The sequence below is a fragment of the Bombus pyrosoma genome, linkage group LG6 (assembly GCF_014825855.1).
Source record: "Bombus pyrosoma isolate SC7728 linkage group LG6, ASM1482585v1, whole genome shotgun sequence".
NCBI classification, from domain to species: domain Eukaryota; kingdom Metazoa; phylum Arthropoda; class Insecta; order Hymenoptera; family Apidae; genus Bombus; species Bombus pyrosoma.
The window spans coordinates 6,967,519-6,984,554 of NC_057775.1; the positions used below are offsets into that span (position 1 = coordinate 6,967,519).

General features: G+C 29.4%; 3 protein-coding genes across 8 annotated transcripts in view; 1 reads left to right on the top strand and 2 right to left on the bottom strand.

Moving 5' to 3' along the window:
* Window positions 1–121: 121 nt before the first annotated feature.
* On the bottom strand, window positions 122–4,032 carry LOC122568811 (tubulin-specific chaperone C). The gene is made up of 4 exons (XM_043728996.1): window positions 3,899–4,032; window positions 2,336–2,471; window positions 1,777–2,048; window positions 122–1,512 (listed from the first exon to the last, which is right to left on the bottom strand). The coding sequence occupies exon 4, from the start codon at window positions 1,344–1,346 to the stop codon at window positions 318–320; it is 1,029 nt and encodes a 342-aa protein (XP_043584931.1). The 5' UTR covers window positions 1,347–1,512; window positions 1,777–2,048; window positions 2,336–2,471; window positions 3,899–4,032; the 3' UTR covers window positions 122–317.
* On the bottom strand, window positions 3,927–11,875 carry LOC122568808 (WD repeat-containing protein 26). Of its 2 annotated transcripts, XR_006317206.1 has the most exons (12): window positions 11,431–11,875; window positions 10,806–11,039; window positions 10,029–10,188; window positions 9,778–9,948; window positions 9,413–9,586; window positions 8,984–9,169; window positions 8,645–8,911; window positions 8,415–8,560; window positions 8,119–8,327; window positions 7,801–7,995; window positions 7,538–7,707; window positions 3,927–4,065 (listed from the first exon to the last, which is right to left on the bottom strand). XR_006317206.1 is itself a non-coding variant. In XM_043728993.1 (11 exons), the coding sequence occupies exons 1-11, from the start codon at window positions 11,442–11,444 to the stop codon at window positions 7,652–7,654; spliced, it is 1,812 nt and encodes a 603-aa protein (XP_043584928.1). In that variant the 5' UTR covers window positions 11,445–11,875; the 3' UTR covers window positions 7,085–7,651. The 2 variants fall into 2 exon arrangements, 1 of the variants encoding a protein (XP_043584928.1); XM_043728993.1 differs by lacking the exon at window positions 3,927–4,065 and having other exon boundaries at window positions 7,085–7,707.
* Window positions 11,876–12,673: 798 nt separating this feature from the next.
* The window catches only part of LOC122568703 (protein expanded-like), a 118,958-nt gene continuing 114,595 nt past the window's right edge, over window positions 12,674–17,036 (top strand). For 3 of the 5 annotated variants that reach the window (XM_043728757.1, XM_043728756.1, XM_043728755.1), the window contains exon 1: window positions 12,674–13,122. The gene's annotated coding sequence lies outside the window, so the exon portion shown is untranslated. Of the gene's footprint in view, window positions 13,123–14,963; window positions 15,005–17,036 lie in introns of those variants that run through there. The other 2 variants (XM_043728762.1, XM_043728763.1) reach the window with 2 other exon arrangements.

Genomic DNA, 17,036 nt, shown 5'->3' on the forward strand with positions numbered 1-17,036 from the left:
TTCAAAATATTAAACGCTAACATTTAAAAGTACATTACATAGGAATGTTAGGAATCATATATGACTTATAGATCATTAGATCATCTTTAATTTAGGATATACTAAAAGTAGTTACGTGATATGTAATTCACAAACAGCAAGTTTATTAAACATTTTGTAAGTATACAAAACACTTACATACAGTATAATTTCTGTGAAAAAGCGGAGTATGCACATAAAGAATTTATATAACAAAATAAGTATCTATATATAATATTAAAAAAATGGTATTTTGAGAACTGAGTTTTAGACATTATGACTTATTTTATTTATATTTATTAATCCCAACATTTTACACGCAATTCAGGCTCTAGAATGCTCCAATTTGGTGAATGTTTTTCGTTTGATAACCAATTAAAGTCATCAACGCAATTCCAGTTATTTATTTTTGGATCAAGTCCAGCTAGATTAAAGTGATTTGCTTGATCTTCGTAAGACCAGTTATAAGGTGCTACACGTATTTTTGTACAATCTTCTATAATTGATCTACTCGTAACATGTAAATAAATAGTACAATCTGTTGAAGAATGTAGTCGAAGTTGCTGACACGCAAAAGCAAACACACATTCACTACAATCGTGTGCAAATACAGATGATGTTACTGGTCCAACTAGTACAGTACACTCTTTTAAATTTACCATGTGTAAGGTACTAGGTGTGCCATAAATTCGTACTGTACAGTGAATTAAATCGGACAGTAGAATATCATTTTTATTCACATTTTCAGCATCCAAAATTAATTGTTCATTAACTTTTCCTAACAACATTACTGCACTGTCTCCATATTTACTTGATAATTTATGATTCTGTTTTGCAGAACCATTTACAATTCCTTCTGATATCTTCAAATCCTTTAAACCATCTGTCATATCGTGTGTCTTGTCAGATGTTTTCTTTACAACTCTTCGGTTCTTAAAACCAAATTTCTTTTTAGGTAATAATGTCACTTCTAATTCAGAAGCTTCATTTTCTAATAATTGTAAATTTTCTTGTGCTCTTCTAATATCATAAACTTTTAAAAACATCTTTGATTGTGATAAGTAATTCTTAAGTGTCTGAATTTCTTTATTTATTTTATCAAATATCCCAGGAAGAGCTGGTGTGGGAGCACTGGGTGCATCATCTAACATTTCTTTAATTTTCTTACATGATGAATAAAATGTGTCCTTAAAATAACTACTTTGTTCAGATTCAACAGCCAATGATTGCCTTTCTTCTCTCCGTCTTTCAATAATGTTTTTCCTTTCACGATCTCTTTTACTGATACGATCTGGTAAACTACCTTCTATTAGCGTAGGAGAATCCATATTGCACTTTTAATGTTATTCCTTTTTAAATTATGTCTTTATTTCTAGATTATTATATCAACTTTGTATATTATATACTTGCTGTTTTCAATAATAAATTTGTCTTTACCAATAGTATATTTTAGTAGGGCTATGAATTTTATATTTAGAGGCTTGTAGATCAAAACTGAAAATTACAAAAAAAATATAAGTAATTAACTTACATTAATAAAGAAGCAATTATCATATGAAGACGTTTATTAAATATTAAGTTAATAAAATATATAAAAAAATATATAAAAATTATTTACCAAATCTTGAAAGAATATATATTAGATTAAATGATAGAACTTATCTATATAATTTCTCTCAATATATTTTATCTTTTTTAAAATAACATAGATTATATCTTTTTAAGAGTTGATAAAATAATAACCAATCATAAACAAACCTGTCAAATATACTCTACGTATGATGCTTATATCAGAGCATACAAATACCTTGTTTTTAGGAGTATCAATTTGTGAAGAATATCTTAAAACATCACTACCTATTAAGAATGGTGGAAGTTTTACAAACTCCGTAAAATTTAACTTTCATTTTGTTGCTGTTGCCACAATGCAAGATCCGACAATTTGGTACTTGTGTTACGTACTTTGCTTTCAAGCATGTAATAACCGTCTAGCAGCACTGGACAATACTTAAATGCAAAATGTCTGCAACCTAATATTTATAACATTCATTTCAATAATTGTTTAGATGCACTTACAAAAATTTGATCAACTGTCTAATATAATACATTGTCTTTTTTCAATAGCACGAACGGAACTTCGATAAAATGTATTAAATCTAAATTATGATTGTAATGTTTTTCTTATGTTTTTCTTATATGATTTTCTTATGTTTCTTAACATTTTGATTGTTACACGTAATTATGTTAAACTATAACTGAATGAAAATAACCTAAAATATAAAAGAATCATACAGAGTAACGTATAGTTCATATATACCTTGGAATGTACTTAAAGAATGCCACAATACTACCGCTCCAAAGAAACATATACTTTCAGACACAATAAATATTTTTAATGGAGAAAAAGTCCTTCGTGGCGGCTTGTGAAGCATACTAGCTAACAATACGATTTCCTAAAATGGAAATTATCAATACGGCAAAGGACGATAGATATATTTTTCGAGATATCGAAGGATTTCGATAGGGATAGTAAGTAAAGCAATCTTATTCTTTACTCTCGTTATGCAACTCTCGAAAGAAGTTATACTGTTCGATATATTCTTTCGATATAAAGAGCGGAAAATTTAAAGTTACGCGAAATATCTGTTATTTTAATAATGTACTAAATTATTAATAATGATGAAATAAAAAACATATTAGTAATATTATCTACGATAAAAATTACGTTCTCTATAATGTGATAGGTGTAAAACTATATATAAATTTTATCTAACATATTAAAGAATTTTATTATAATCAAATATACAGCAAGAGACATGTAAGATTGCAATCTAAAATATCTCCATTGTTTTTAGTGGTATGAAAAATATTTAAAGGAGGAAATGTTTAATTTGAAGGGACAAATAATACAATAATCACTTTTCGGAATTATATGATATATAAATCCAATTATACTACCCTTGAACGGAAAATTTCTAATACAATATATTTAGGACAGCGATTTTAAACTATACAATTGAAATTTTTATCTTATAGATACAATTTTAAGCAGTTATGTAATTTTTATAGAATAGTTGAACTTGTTTTAAAATATACAGATATCTTCAAAGATACAATTTTCATATTTACTTGCCCCTTCAGATCGAATATTAAATAAAATATCTTTAAGTCCTCCCTTAAAAATTTTTGTGCATTACCAAAAATAGTGTTCCTATTTTAAGTGACCCATCTTATTTATTGCATAACTAATAATAATATTATAACATTCTACTTATTTTTTTGTATCTGTTCATCTATCGGTTATGATATAAAATCGATTATAAATCTATTAACAGAAGATGATGTACAATATAAAAGCATTTTGTCAATTCTTATATCTTGAATTAAATAATCGTAATAGGGAAGTTGTGGTAGTATGTAAAATTTTGTTCTGCCTTACTTAGGCCTCCTTTAAAAAATGTTTTGTTTTTGATAGATTGTTACTATATAGGATGCAGCCAAATAACACGTACAAATGGGCATGAGATAATTTCTTGTGAAAAATAAGTTGAAAATATAGAACACAATTTTTTCGTTCGACTCTTAGTTTTCGTGAAAACAGAGTTTAAAAATATGCCAAGTATGTATATTTGAAATATACTTAAAATAATCAGCTGAAGGTAAATTTACATATCAAAGTAAGTAAAAAAGTGCAATAAAATTTTTCCGTGTAAGACTTTATTTTCAAGAAGGTAGAGATTGAATATGTTGAGAAAAGGATCGGTCCAATATCATAAATTTTCAAATTTATTTTTCTCAGAAACAAAGTGTCTTGTGAAAAAGTTTCATTCTACATTTTCAAATTATTTTCACGTATACTATTCTTCTATCAATTACTTACTCCTGTCGAATCCAAAACTAGCCATGTTCAAGTATACTTGGTAAATTTTCAAACTTGATGTTCTTGAAAATGAAGCACCGTATGAAAAATTCTTATCCTATATTTTCTCCTTCTTTTTCCATTGGGCATCACCTTATGCTCGCTTATATATGTTATTCGGTCGCATCCTATATATGGTATTTAAAAATTAAATATTGCATAATACTATATATATACATATATATATAGTAGTATGTTTTTCACATTTCACTATGAATATACAAATAAATTTGAAAATATTAATGCAGAATAATATATTATAATAAACTTTTTCCATAACATAACATTTCATGTATAAAATAGCGATATAATTTAATAGTATACACGTTAAGTTAGAAAGTGCAGAACATTGTACCTATGGAAACAGCCTAATATAAAGATTGTAGAAGAATATTTATTATACAGCTTTTCATACATAAGCATAGATAAAATATATATGTAAATGGGAAATGTGTATTTTAAAAAATCATTTAAGAGTGCATCTGCAAGTAGTGTTTGTTATATATATAGCAATAAAAAAATAATTATTAAGATAACTTTTCTCATAATTTGTACAGGAAATGATGTAATTTCTTTTTATTTAATTCTTTCTATATATCAAGTATTTAAAGTTAAGCACAAATTCTGTATCAAAATTTTGTTTAATTTTAGTATTATTAATGCGAAATTATGATATTAACCTATTATTAAATTTATTACGATTCGTTTTAACCTGTAATAATAGAGTAATATCTCACTAAAACAATTTGTTACACAATGTAGATTATATTTTAAAAGATTAAGAAGTACATATTCGTTTTTAAAAATTAGAAATGTCCATTATTCGAAAAATAGGAAATATTCGTTATTATACATACTATGCATAAACAAATTCTTATTCACACATCTATTTGACTCTTCATAGTTTATTTAAAATATTTTCGGATAAATTATAAGTAAAACAAGCAGTTAACTCACGCATTATTGGCCTCAAATCATACAATTAGTACCTAATATTACGCACTTTTAATATAACATATTTATACTAGACATTTTAAGAACAAACACACACTGCTACGATAACAAACGGCAGTTTTTCCCCATAAAACCATATATTTATCATTTTATGTACATATGAGATAAGAAATTAAAATCTAAATGTTTAAGAAATATAGAATCAATAATAATAATAATGTACATAAACAAGATTCTTTAACAAGTTTTACTTCCTTGATAAGATGAATCATATTATAATTTAATTATATTAGCTTTCCTAATAAACTCCAATTGCACTGTGAAAACGCAAATCGTTATGTAAGATATAATTAGTTTATGCTTAAATATGTATTATTTTTTTGTAGTTCTTTTTAATTTTGTCAAAATTTCAGTACATAACTGGTCCAAAACTATTTAAAAATTATATATTATGATCCAACATAAAATAATACTGCTCAAAAAGTAGCTATTTACTTGAATTATTCACTTTATTCTTTCTATAATAAATCAAACTTCTAAGAAGGATATTTTTTTCAACTTTCAAGATTCTATGAAAATTTTTTGCCCCTTGTTTAAGTCAAATAATTTAAATAATTTAGTTTTTATGCAAATTGCTATATTTAATTTGTCAAACATGACATATTTTATATATCAAGTTGTTGTACACTAATTTTATAGAAAATAAGAATTCTAATAACTTTCCTTATTGTTTAGAATAGTAATATTGAAATATTTGTCAATAAATATAAAAATACTTAATTATACGAGATAATTATTATCACTTTATTAGTATTACAAATAACTGAAAAGATTAAAGACAAAGATATTTTTGATAGAATTATGATGAAGATGTATGTTAGATTTGAATTCATGACTTACTTATAAGCAAAATTAATCACTTATTGTTTGTTATATTGCAAACTATTGATTGCAAATTATGAAAAAGTCCTGGAAACTTTTAATTAGATTATAAAGTGCTAAGGCACCACAGGTAAATGCAAATGATAATAGTGATTGGTATCATATTATCTCACTACAATTTCAGGGGCATAAACTACAGACACATTTCCTTTGCATGTAAACTTCTCCTGTTATGTAAACGTGTTTGTAACATTATTTGTTCTGAATGTATTTGTACACACATACTCTACAACTTCTGATACTGTGAGACCTCCAGTTTGGTTTTCATTGTTTGATAACAAATCCAACAGAGGAAAAGTAAGTTTTTAGTATTCTTAGATTTTTATTTGTGATTATATTTTATAGTATATTATTTAATGTTACCATATTAGAAAAAAAAGAAAGAATTTAATTTACATTATGTATGTTCTTTTTTGTTTATTAGTAAAGAAATCATTCTAAAAAGGTGGAGAATGACAAATTGTATAGTTTGCTATGAATAAAACGAAAATTGATGTATGAAGTAAAAATGTAATAAGTATAGTGTTAAAAGATGCTGTAATGTTACATATATTCAAAATAACAATTATTCATAGCATATGTCTTTAGTTTTGATTTAAAATTTCTAGATATTATTATAGTTATAAAAGATAGTTATTGTTATTTTGTAATAATAAAAGTCAAAATACTAGTAATAAATGAAATGCGACATATACAGATATTTGATTTATATCAAGGAACTAATGTTTTAAAATAAATGTTCAAAATCTATGTTATTCTACCAATGTTATATTAAAATTTTTATGAGCGTGAAAATATTAAGGCAAATATAATATTTATAAATTTTTGACATTCAGTGCGTACATTTTAATAATATAAAATCACAGTACTGAATAAAGGTACTAATATCAGGATTCATGCTCAACTTTCACATATAAATCGAGTTTGTTTCTTTTTATACTAAAATCGTTGAATTTTTAAATTTCTGACTCATTTCGCGTCAATCTGTACGTCTCATAACAGAGCTCAAACTGTTTATAAACTTCATAATTTATCTCACTTAGTCATCAAATTATTTACTGAAATTAAATTTCTCTCCATATAATATTCGTATTACTTCTACACTTTTAATGATGATTTACGATATCTGTATACAATTTGAAACATACAATATCAATGTAAGATGGCAGTTACATATATAGTGAAAAATGAGAATGACATCACCCTCATCAATGATTAATAAAATTAATTAGAAATTCATTAAGCACGAAATTGTTATTTACAGCTTTTTATTTTTAGAAAGATTAAATCTGACACAGTTTCTGTCAAAACAAGGTTTCTTTTTTTGATAATAGTCTCACGAAATTATAAATTTTATATCTTGCTGCAATGTTTTTTACTTTATGCTTATTAATGCACATTAATTTTTCTCTTTACATCAATGCTACGACGGAATTTGTTGAATTTCTATTTTGTCATAACTTATATTAGCCAACATATATTATGCTGTTTTTGTTTGCAAAAGTTTACATCATTAATTCATATTGATAAATCATTTAAATTTAATTTTGACAAACAGATAAACCATAAGATTGTATATAAAATCTGGTAATAAAGAAAAGATTGATTCTCAAATAACTCCTGATTATTAGTTGTTTAATGAATTAGCATAATGCTAACACATCTCTCTTTTACTCTCAATAGTAGTCATTTACGCAGACTTACAGTAATGAGGCATAAAGAGATAGCTGCTGGGGCAGGAAAGAGTCAGTATGACAATCAATATGACAGTCTTTTGAACACCATGAGGTCATGGGAACACTGATATACTGTAGTACGCTACGATACCATTTCATGCCATCCACTACCATTTGAGGAGTTACTTTCTAATGGAACTAAAATTTAAGTACAAAGTCAATTATTTTCATTTAAAAGATTATTAATATTTTTATTGATAGCTTTGATAAAACAAAGTTTAATAAACTTACCAGTCTTGTCACTATCAACTTTTTCTGGAGAAGATGACCTAGGTCCCCATATTCTCACTGTGCAATCATCTGATACAGAAGCCATCATTTGGTGATATACTGGATTCCATGAAACACAATTTACTGTTCTACTATGTCCTGTTAGAATTGCTATAGGTAATTCCCTTTTGATATGCCACACATAGACTTTAGTATCTATAATAGGAATAGTTATAGAATAATAGGACAAATAATAGAAATTAATATCATTATAGAAATGTTTATATAATTTTTACTTCGGAAATGATATAAATAAAATATTTTTGTTAAATAATTTACCTTCACTACCAGATGCAACAAAATCTTGATTTACACCACCAAAACAACTATGGATTGTGAAATGTCCTTGAGTGACACCTTGAAAACGTCTTACTAAACATCTATCTTGTAAATCCCAAAGGTGTACACCCTGATTAGCCACATTAAGAAGCGCAAGTCGATCTGCTTTATCTACACTAAAGGACATCAAAGGATGATCTTCTTGTAATCTATAATATTAAATATTTTAGTTAATACAATATCCTTATATTATTTTCTACATTACATTATCCATGATAAAGCAACTATGATTTTACATTGTAAAGTCACATAATTCGTCAAAATTATATCCCCGAATCCTATGATGCGAATCAGCAGCAAGAACCGTTTTTCCATCATTTTTACACCACAGACATTTTACTCTAACTCCTTCCCATGATTCTGAGACATTACCTTCAATATCCTACAATTTTGTGTTCAAATATTTAATGCATTATTTCACTAGCTTAATGAAATGTAATATGTTAGAAATTGATTGATATGTTACAAATTGATAGAACTGTCCACGAAGTCCTCCAGCTACAAATTTACGTGAATCAGGATACCAAGCACAAGCTGTAAGTGAATCATCAGTACTTTGGGTTACTGTTGCACGTAGTTCATAATCAGGTGGGTCAATACTCCAAAGCCAAAGCTCTGGACAATCTTCAGGTCCACACGCAATTAAAAGACTGCTATCAGGACTCCAAGCAATTAGTGCTACTCCATAAGTATGACCCTCTAATGTTTTTCTGTGAGTTACTCTCAATGTTTCCTATTTTTAATATAACATCGTTACTCACTCAATCAAAATTTATTATTTTGTTATATTTACTAATTTACTTACTGGATCAACATCCCAAATAATTACAGTCATATCCTTAGAACCTGTAGCTAGTTTACGACCATCAGGAGAAAATTTACAATACCACACTTCATCACAATGATTATTGAGCACCTGTAGAGTATGGCACGGGAACTGTTCTTTGCTACAGCTGTGATCCACAAGCAGTGACACATTTTCTAAACTTGCCTAATTTACAACAGACATAAAATCATAATTGTATTAACAGTAAAAAAGTTGAATATTATATAAATTTAAAGGCGTACAACGTTTAAAAATATTTTGCTTCTTTTTTAATTTTCAAAAACAGCAATATGTTATTTAAATATATATCCTAAGCGAATAAAATGATATCCTTCATAAAACTATAAAGGAAGATTTTCTCTTTATTTAAAAAATTTTAAATATTTAAAAGGAGGTAGTAAATATTACCTGAGTATGTGTTACGTGGTATGTACATTGTTGATTTTGCATTTCCACAGCTTGACACAAAAGAGAATGAAGGCGACGTGGTGGTAACATAATGGAGGGTGGCAGATATTTCTGTAGTCTATCCATTAAAGCAGCCCTCGAGACTGCGCCTTTGCCATCCCAGCCTGCACGTGTCTGTTAACAAGTGTCTATTTGCTAGTGATCAAATTTTCAGTAACAGGTTAGTTTCAGAATATTTCTATATCCATACAAAATTCAATCTTTGAAAGTTCATTAGTACATAATTGATTAGCAATAAAATATTTAACACACATTTTATTATATATATTTCTGGAATAGAATATTACTAGTAAAATGTATAATACCTGTAATTCATCACGTCCACTGCACATCATAAATGCAGATAACTGGTGTACACGACCTGTATTATGCCCTAAAGGTGTAAGTTCATTGCGCAAGACATGCAATGCTTCCAGTACTAATCCTTCTTCTAAGTATTCTAAGTATTTTTGTTCTAGTAACAAGAATTTCATCTCCTATGAATGGATAATATTAATGAAATATGTGTGTATATGTTTAATCATATTTAAAATATTCTAAATGTGGAGATATTTACTACTAGACTTTGATTTGCTCCATTTAAAAATATTTTAAGTTCACTAAGGTCGTGCTCTGCCTTTGTCCAATCTCCATCCATAACATGTTGTCTAAATTTTGCAGCAGCTGGATGATCTAGACGACAACCTGATTCTTGCATGAGAAGATCTGCTGTACGACTAAAAAAAGATATTTCATATCGTCAATTTAATATAGTGAAAGATTGGCTAGTATTATTTAACTTTATGAAAAGTCTACTTTTACTTAGTTTTAAATGATTCTTTGTTACAAACATCTATATTTTTTAAGTATATTGCTACCATCTGAATAAAGCATAATAACATGGTAAAATGGTAATGATGCTACTAATAATAATAGCAGTAATAATCTATTATAGACAAATACAACTTATGCATACATAATGTATATGTCTCTTTTTTAATGCCCACATTATAAAGCAAATATAACTTGCAGATACTGCTGCCTATATTTCAAGGTTCTATAATTAGCTTTCTCCCACCACAGAGTACGTAGTCCAGATAGGTTGTGATACAATACTTCTGATAAATGCATACAAAGAAAACTTAAGAAACAAAGAAAACTTTCAAGAACAGTTACAATAAAGGAACAAATTCATAAAGATTGAATTGTAATACTTCGTATTTAACTAATAGCATATAAATTACATAAACAGTTTCATGAAACTTAATCATAATATATATAAAATGACCTTTCAAAATCATTCTTTATCACTACAATTTGGGAATATACAGAAACTAAATTAGAAGTTACATACTTCAGTCCGACTGTCTTCAAATGTTGTCCAATAAGTCTGACAATATCTTGATTGGTTTTGTCCATTATTTTCGGCGGACCCAAATTCTGATTTGTTTCTCCATTAACACTGATGTCATTATCCGATTCCGGTATCATGTTGCCATTTGCATGAGGTCCACCAGAATCAGCTGTTGAACCATTCTGCTGCAGCCCGGAGGAAATGCCACCGTTTGAAGTCTGCTGTTGCATTATGCTGTCATGCACACGGAAATGTTACCCGTGATGACAATAGTAGTCCGCAATATTAACAAGCATGTGTACTAATGTTCTATCTTGACTTAAGTGTCTCTTCTTTTATTGTTTTGACTGTTTTTAAATGTTTTTTCTATCATAAGAACTTTAAAATGCTATGTGTACAAAAGTGTACATGTTTATGTACAAAAAATCTATGACTATTCGATGAAAGGATTTCAATAAATAAGAAAACCGCTTGATAGACAGCACATATGAAAGGAATCCGACGTCGATACGTCTTGAGATTCTGCAAGGAAGAAGATACACGTGAGAGCGTCATAACGAAGGGGGTAAGCCCCTTCGTGTGTTGACTACGCGCTCGCGATGATCTAGGGCCCTGTTTGCGTTACCGATAGTTTTCCATCTCAGGATCGGTGTGGTGCTCGTCCGCTGGTCGTAGAGTAGTCGGGAGAGAACTACGAGACCTTTTGCACGGTGGCGGAGCGAGTCCACCGTCGTCTGACTCGCTGCTCGAGGCCAGGCTTATGCGCGTACCGCCCCGTTTTTCACACGATTATTGTCCTTAAGATCGTTGGTGGGGCTGGGGCTGGAGCACGCACGCAGCCACGGTTGCGTTGCACGGAAAACTCGTAGCCTCCCCCCTTTTTTCTGCTTCTTTTCTTGATTAATGCGTATGCCGTTTATCCCGTCGGACCTGCTAACCGACGATCAGAAAACGAAGAAAAACAGAATTCTTGCACGCCTGCCAAAACGGATACGAACAATGACTGTTACACAGCTGATACTTGTTTAGATCGTCGTTTACGTCACACTGTGATCTTTGCAGATAGTTCCGCTGACTATGGCGCCCACTATGTCCGCTCAGAAATGTTGCTTTTCTAAGCTTATAAAATCTCTTTTGCTTATAATTCTCACAGTAAGATGGAAGCACTTATCTACCAAAATATTGCTTAGCGGGAAATTTAATGTACATTTATATGTCGGTCTAATTGTCTATTTAAATATAAATAGATAAATAAATTAATCATATAGCATCATTTTAATAATTCTTTTACGTATTCCTATTATTATTTTCTAATACAAATCGAAATGAAAGTTTATTTCAGTAATGTAAATTGTTGTGCACCAAAATTAACCTTGGTTACATAACACACACACAATCTATTATTGATTGTTATAAAAAAGTATATTATAATATATTAAATATATATGTATAATCCACACAAAAGATGACGTTATAAACAAATTTCAACATTTTAAAATTTACTTCATTCTAGCAATATGCGAAATGGAAAAATATACTTTCACATATAAATATTATTAAACACAATTCTGTTAAATATTTTAATTTATTCTATAATAATAAAATACTTATTATAATTACAAAATATTATCAAAATTTGTAAAATGAATTCAACGTAATTATAATTTACGTAATGAATTATATATGGAACTCCATAAAATTTTTATAACTTGAGAAGACATAGTTCATTGTGTACTATATTATTGATAAATTTTAAATAATTCATACGATTCGCGTAGAGTTTTGTGGGGTACAAGTTGATTCATCTGTGTTAGGTTAGTTTGTCGATTATGGGAAGTCGGCGTGTGCCGCTAGTCAGTCAGTCGCCGGCCGCCGGTGCAGTATGTTGTAATGGTGTTTTATAGAACTTTTTAAGTTTTGTTCTACAGAACTGTGTCCTAAATTTCTATAAGCTTACACGTATTACAATTACCAGAAAAATTGACGAATTTTTACGAATAAGAATGTCGTTCGTGGTAACGTCAGAATGTTTTTTTCCGCGGTTCGATTAACGTGTGAGAGAAAAAGAGGAATTCGTTTCATCCGCGTCGAAGTTCAGTTCACGTGAGATCACTGAATCTCGTGTAAGCGGCAGCAAACGTGCGATTTGTGTTGTGCTGTGCATTTTTAATATCCTTACGGAAAAAGTGTTTATTCGTTACGTCCACCTGTTGCGCGCCCAAACCAGGCTTCTTTGTGTTACGTTGGATTAACCGGATTACATGCACTATCGGGATGTTCTTTCTGCTAACATAAATCATTAGGAACGAAAGAAGAGGTAACTTTCTCACATTTTTTAATTTTATGCTCGTGTGATCGGAATTAAACGTTTTGTGGTTTTCGATCACGGTAATCGTTTTTTTGTACGCTTGTTTTAATTGGCAACATGTTTAAATAATGGCCGCCATTTTTTTAAAGCGCGGGCGATGAAAGTGGAATGGGAAAGTTGTATTTAAAACAGAATTTACATGGGTAATATACGATGTTTCGATGCGTGTTTCTTGTCTACTCATTAATGACATATTGATCTTATGTTAACAATATCTATCATACTTTAGTATGGTTTTCGTTATTAATGCCTGATGTGAAAGATTTCCATCCTGTAAAAATTCTTTCCATGTGTAGTTATGCGTAAGAGACGAATTTTCGTATGTTTTATATTTACTTGATAAAAAGTATATGATTGTGATTGTTATGTATACCTTTTCGCTAATTGATTAATTATTTTCTGTGAAATTAAGAATATCCAAGTAGCAACTTTTGCAAATACTATGTGTTGTCTTTTGTATTTATGTAAATAAAATTGATTTCCCTTTTTATTATTTTTTATAATCGGTCAGAAATATTAATCTAATTTAGATAGGACGTTAAGTTTAGGAATTTTCTGAATTTTTATTATTTTCAAATTTATTCGACCAAGTTTGTAGCAATTGAACCAATAACTTTATGGTGAGTGTTTTTTATACTAAAAGCTCACTCACGTGTGATATTTACATGTAATGAATTTTCTGTAGCGGATATATACTTTTAAATATATACATGTAGCGAGTTCGTGTGTGCACATTTCGATGACCACCGTACGACGGCACGTCGTCGAGTGGAATGAGATGACAATGCGATGAGACTGGAGAAGGGAAAGGTGCCTCGCAACTAGTGATGGCCACACAATTGTTTCTGAGGCAAACTTTCGAGTAATTAGCGATACAAAAATGTAAATCAGCTTAACAATATTATTTAAATTCAGGAATGTCAAAAACTGGAATTACATTTTGTCCTTGGAATATGCGATTTCATATGTTATAAAAATTCACAATCGATTATAATATAATAATAATAACAATTTTTAAGATGGTGAATTAAACGTGAAATACATACATATAATCAATATTGTCAAATTATGTTTGTTATACCGTAACATACCAGACCGAATATTTTAATTTATGCAGTTACAAACAAAAGGAAAAGATAGTAAGATTACTCCTTTATTGGAAAAATGTAAGATTTGAAATATTCGTCTGAAATAAATCATCTTCAAAAATTTAAGGGTTTGGAGCAATAAGGAAGAGTGTAATAGTTTATTATTACGAATATTATTATAGTTGACTATGAATTTATAACATGTTTAGGAAAGTGATTTGATTTTGACTAATTTTGAGTTAATTTTCGTTGATCTTCCCAAATTATTGGAAAGTGGAGTTGGATTCTTATTGTAATAATTCCTTCCGTTATTTATATTTATATGATGAAAAAAGGGAAATCTTAAATTGTTAGTGCTCATTTCTCGACTATCTCTTTTTGTATATGAGAAAGTTATTTATATATATATATTAATTGCAACATTTGTCATAAATACAATGTTTGTTAATTCTTGTGGTGAATTAAACTTGTCAAATTGTGGAGAATGTTTTATTTTGAATAATATTTGAAGCGCTTGGAAACGTGTCGAATCCATCGCTATTTGCAGGATGGGAAGATGTCCATGGAGAGAGGGCACATTCCACTGTGGATGCGCATGCGCACATTCTGATTTGCGGCACCCGCGCATTCGACCGCGTGTAGCCAGTGTTGTTGAGGTTAACTTCTTCTGATTTATACATATCTGGAAAAAGCAATCTCAATGCGGAACGCAAACCGTATTTGTGCATACCTTCGGAAATTAGGTAAGCAGCGTACGTACTTTCCTTAATGATTTCCATGAAATATGAAGATCGCAATTTATGCATAGTATGCATTCATTGCAAATTAAAAATAGATCGCCTTTTTGTTACTGTATTAACGATGCACTTGTATATTCATGAATGGATATGTTTATTTCATCTGAGTATGTGCAAAGTGGTTTTTGTATTTACAATAAATACAAATAAAAATTCACGTTGACATTGAATATGGTTGAACTCTAATAAAAATTTGTTGATAGAATCTATCACGGTTCTTTTATGTCTTCAGAACTATCAATCATTTTTCTTATTCTCTTCTCATTTCCTTTTAATTGACATCGCATTCGAATGGTAGCTTTCGCAACTTTGAGTTTGTATGTTTCACATATATACTGTATATACCATATATGACGAGAATGTTCATCTTCTTAATGTGTTGGATTTCTGGACTTGCCGCGCACACTGTAATAGTAGAGAAAAGCCTGATTGCAGGCACAGAACGGTTCCTCAACGCGGCGCTCTCTTCAACTTTGGCTCGTCGTGTTGAATGTTAATACATAGGAAACGGTAGCCGTGCCGTGACTATTACCATGCTTTATATACTTGAAAGTAGTTTAAGCGCAATAAAACATTCGTCACTAAACCATTCTCGTAAAGGATTACTGGTACCGGTTTAAAAAATACTATTGGTATTAATACTTACTTCTTTACTTATTTATTGTCATAATTTATAACCTATATAGTATTGTATAGGTACAGATACACAGTATTATATCTATACACAGTATAACTCCTTGTTGTTTTATGTTGAATTGAATTACATTCTTTGTTTTATTCTGTTTATTTCAATCGGGCTATACAAAGTATTTCTTTTTTACGTATTAGTACAGATGCAAAAGTATTGAAATATAAAGTATTACTTAAAGACAGGTTAATACTCGTATTACTGAACTATACGACCTCATTTCGTAGCAAAATAGAATTTAATGAGCCCATAAATTGTATGATTCTTAATTTGCAAATACATTGATTAATCGTAGATTGTCTTTATGAATTTAGAATTAATTTATGACACAAAACTGTGATTATTCCTTCATATTACAAACTATATCTGCATTATATTAATTTTTTTTTAGTAATTTAATTATTTTTAAATCTACGAATATATCGATCAGTTGCAGATTAACTCTATCAATATTTAGTTTTAATATCCCTTTAATGTTATTAAATCATATAATTTCAATTATTACCTTTTTCAAACTATGTAGAATTTAAAAATTCTATAAATTGCACGATTCTTACTTTACAAATATATTGATCAGTCACAGATTACGATAAGAAGACTGTTTGCAATCGATAATCTTTACAGCCATCAGTTTATCGAATCGCTATTAACGTTTCAACGAATTACATTCTGCGTCGCAGCATTGTTTATTTCGTACGCACTGGTAGATATGTGAGGAAGAAGAGAAATGTATTCTTCTTTCGTTTAACGTAAAAGCCGCAGGTCATGGAATGCGCAGTATAGTATTCATGATATCATAATTTACTGTGTATGTATGTAACTATATAGACATATATACTATCCGTGTCGTGGAAACTGCGTTATATATTGTTATATAACGTTATATAGTTTTGTATCTTACGCACCCCTTGTCTTTTGTTGCCTTGTGCCTGTTGTGTGTTTGTCCTGTGTAAATATCGCCTGTGCAAAATACTTTTCGAGGCTACGCTGTAGGCCGTTGTGTGCCAGAGTGCCAGAGCAAATAATATCCAGGCATCTCTTTAGCCGACATTCAAGAGTTCGTCCAAGCATCTTTTCATTTTCATCTCGTATACCAAAGTTGCTCAAACTATTTCAAGTATTCAAGGGCTCGAAATCCTAACCTGGTAAGACGCATTTTATTGAATTCAGGTGTTTTTGTTATGTTGAAGGAAATCCGATCCGTTTAAATACCTCGAATAACTTGAAGAGATAAATTCCATTCTTTTAGTTGTTATACTTGAATATTTAAGCTTTTCTAACATATTCACA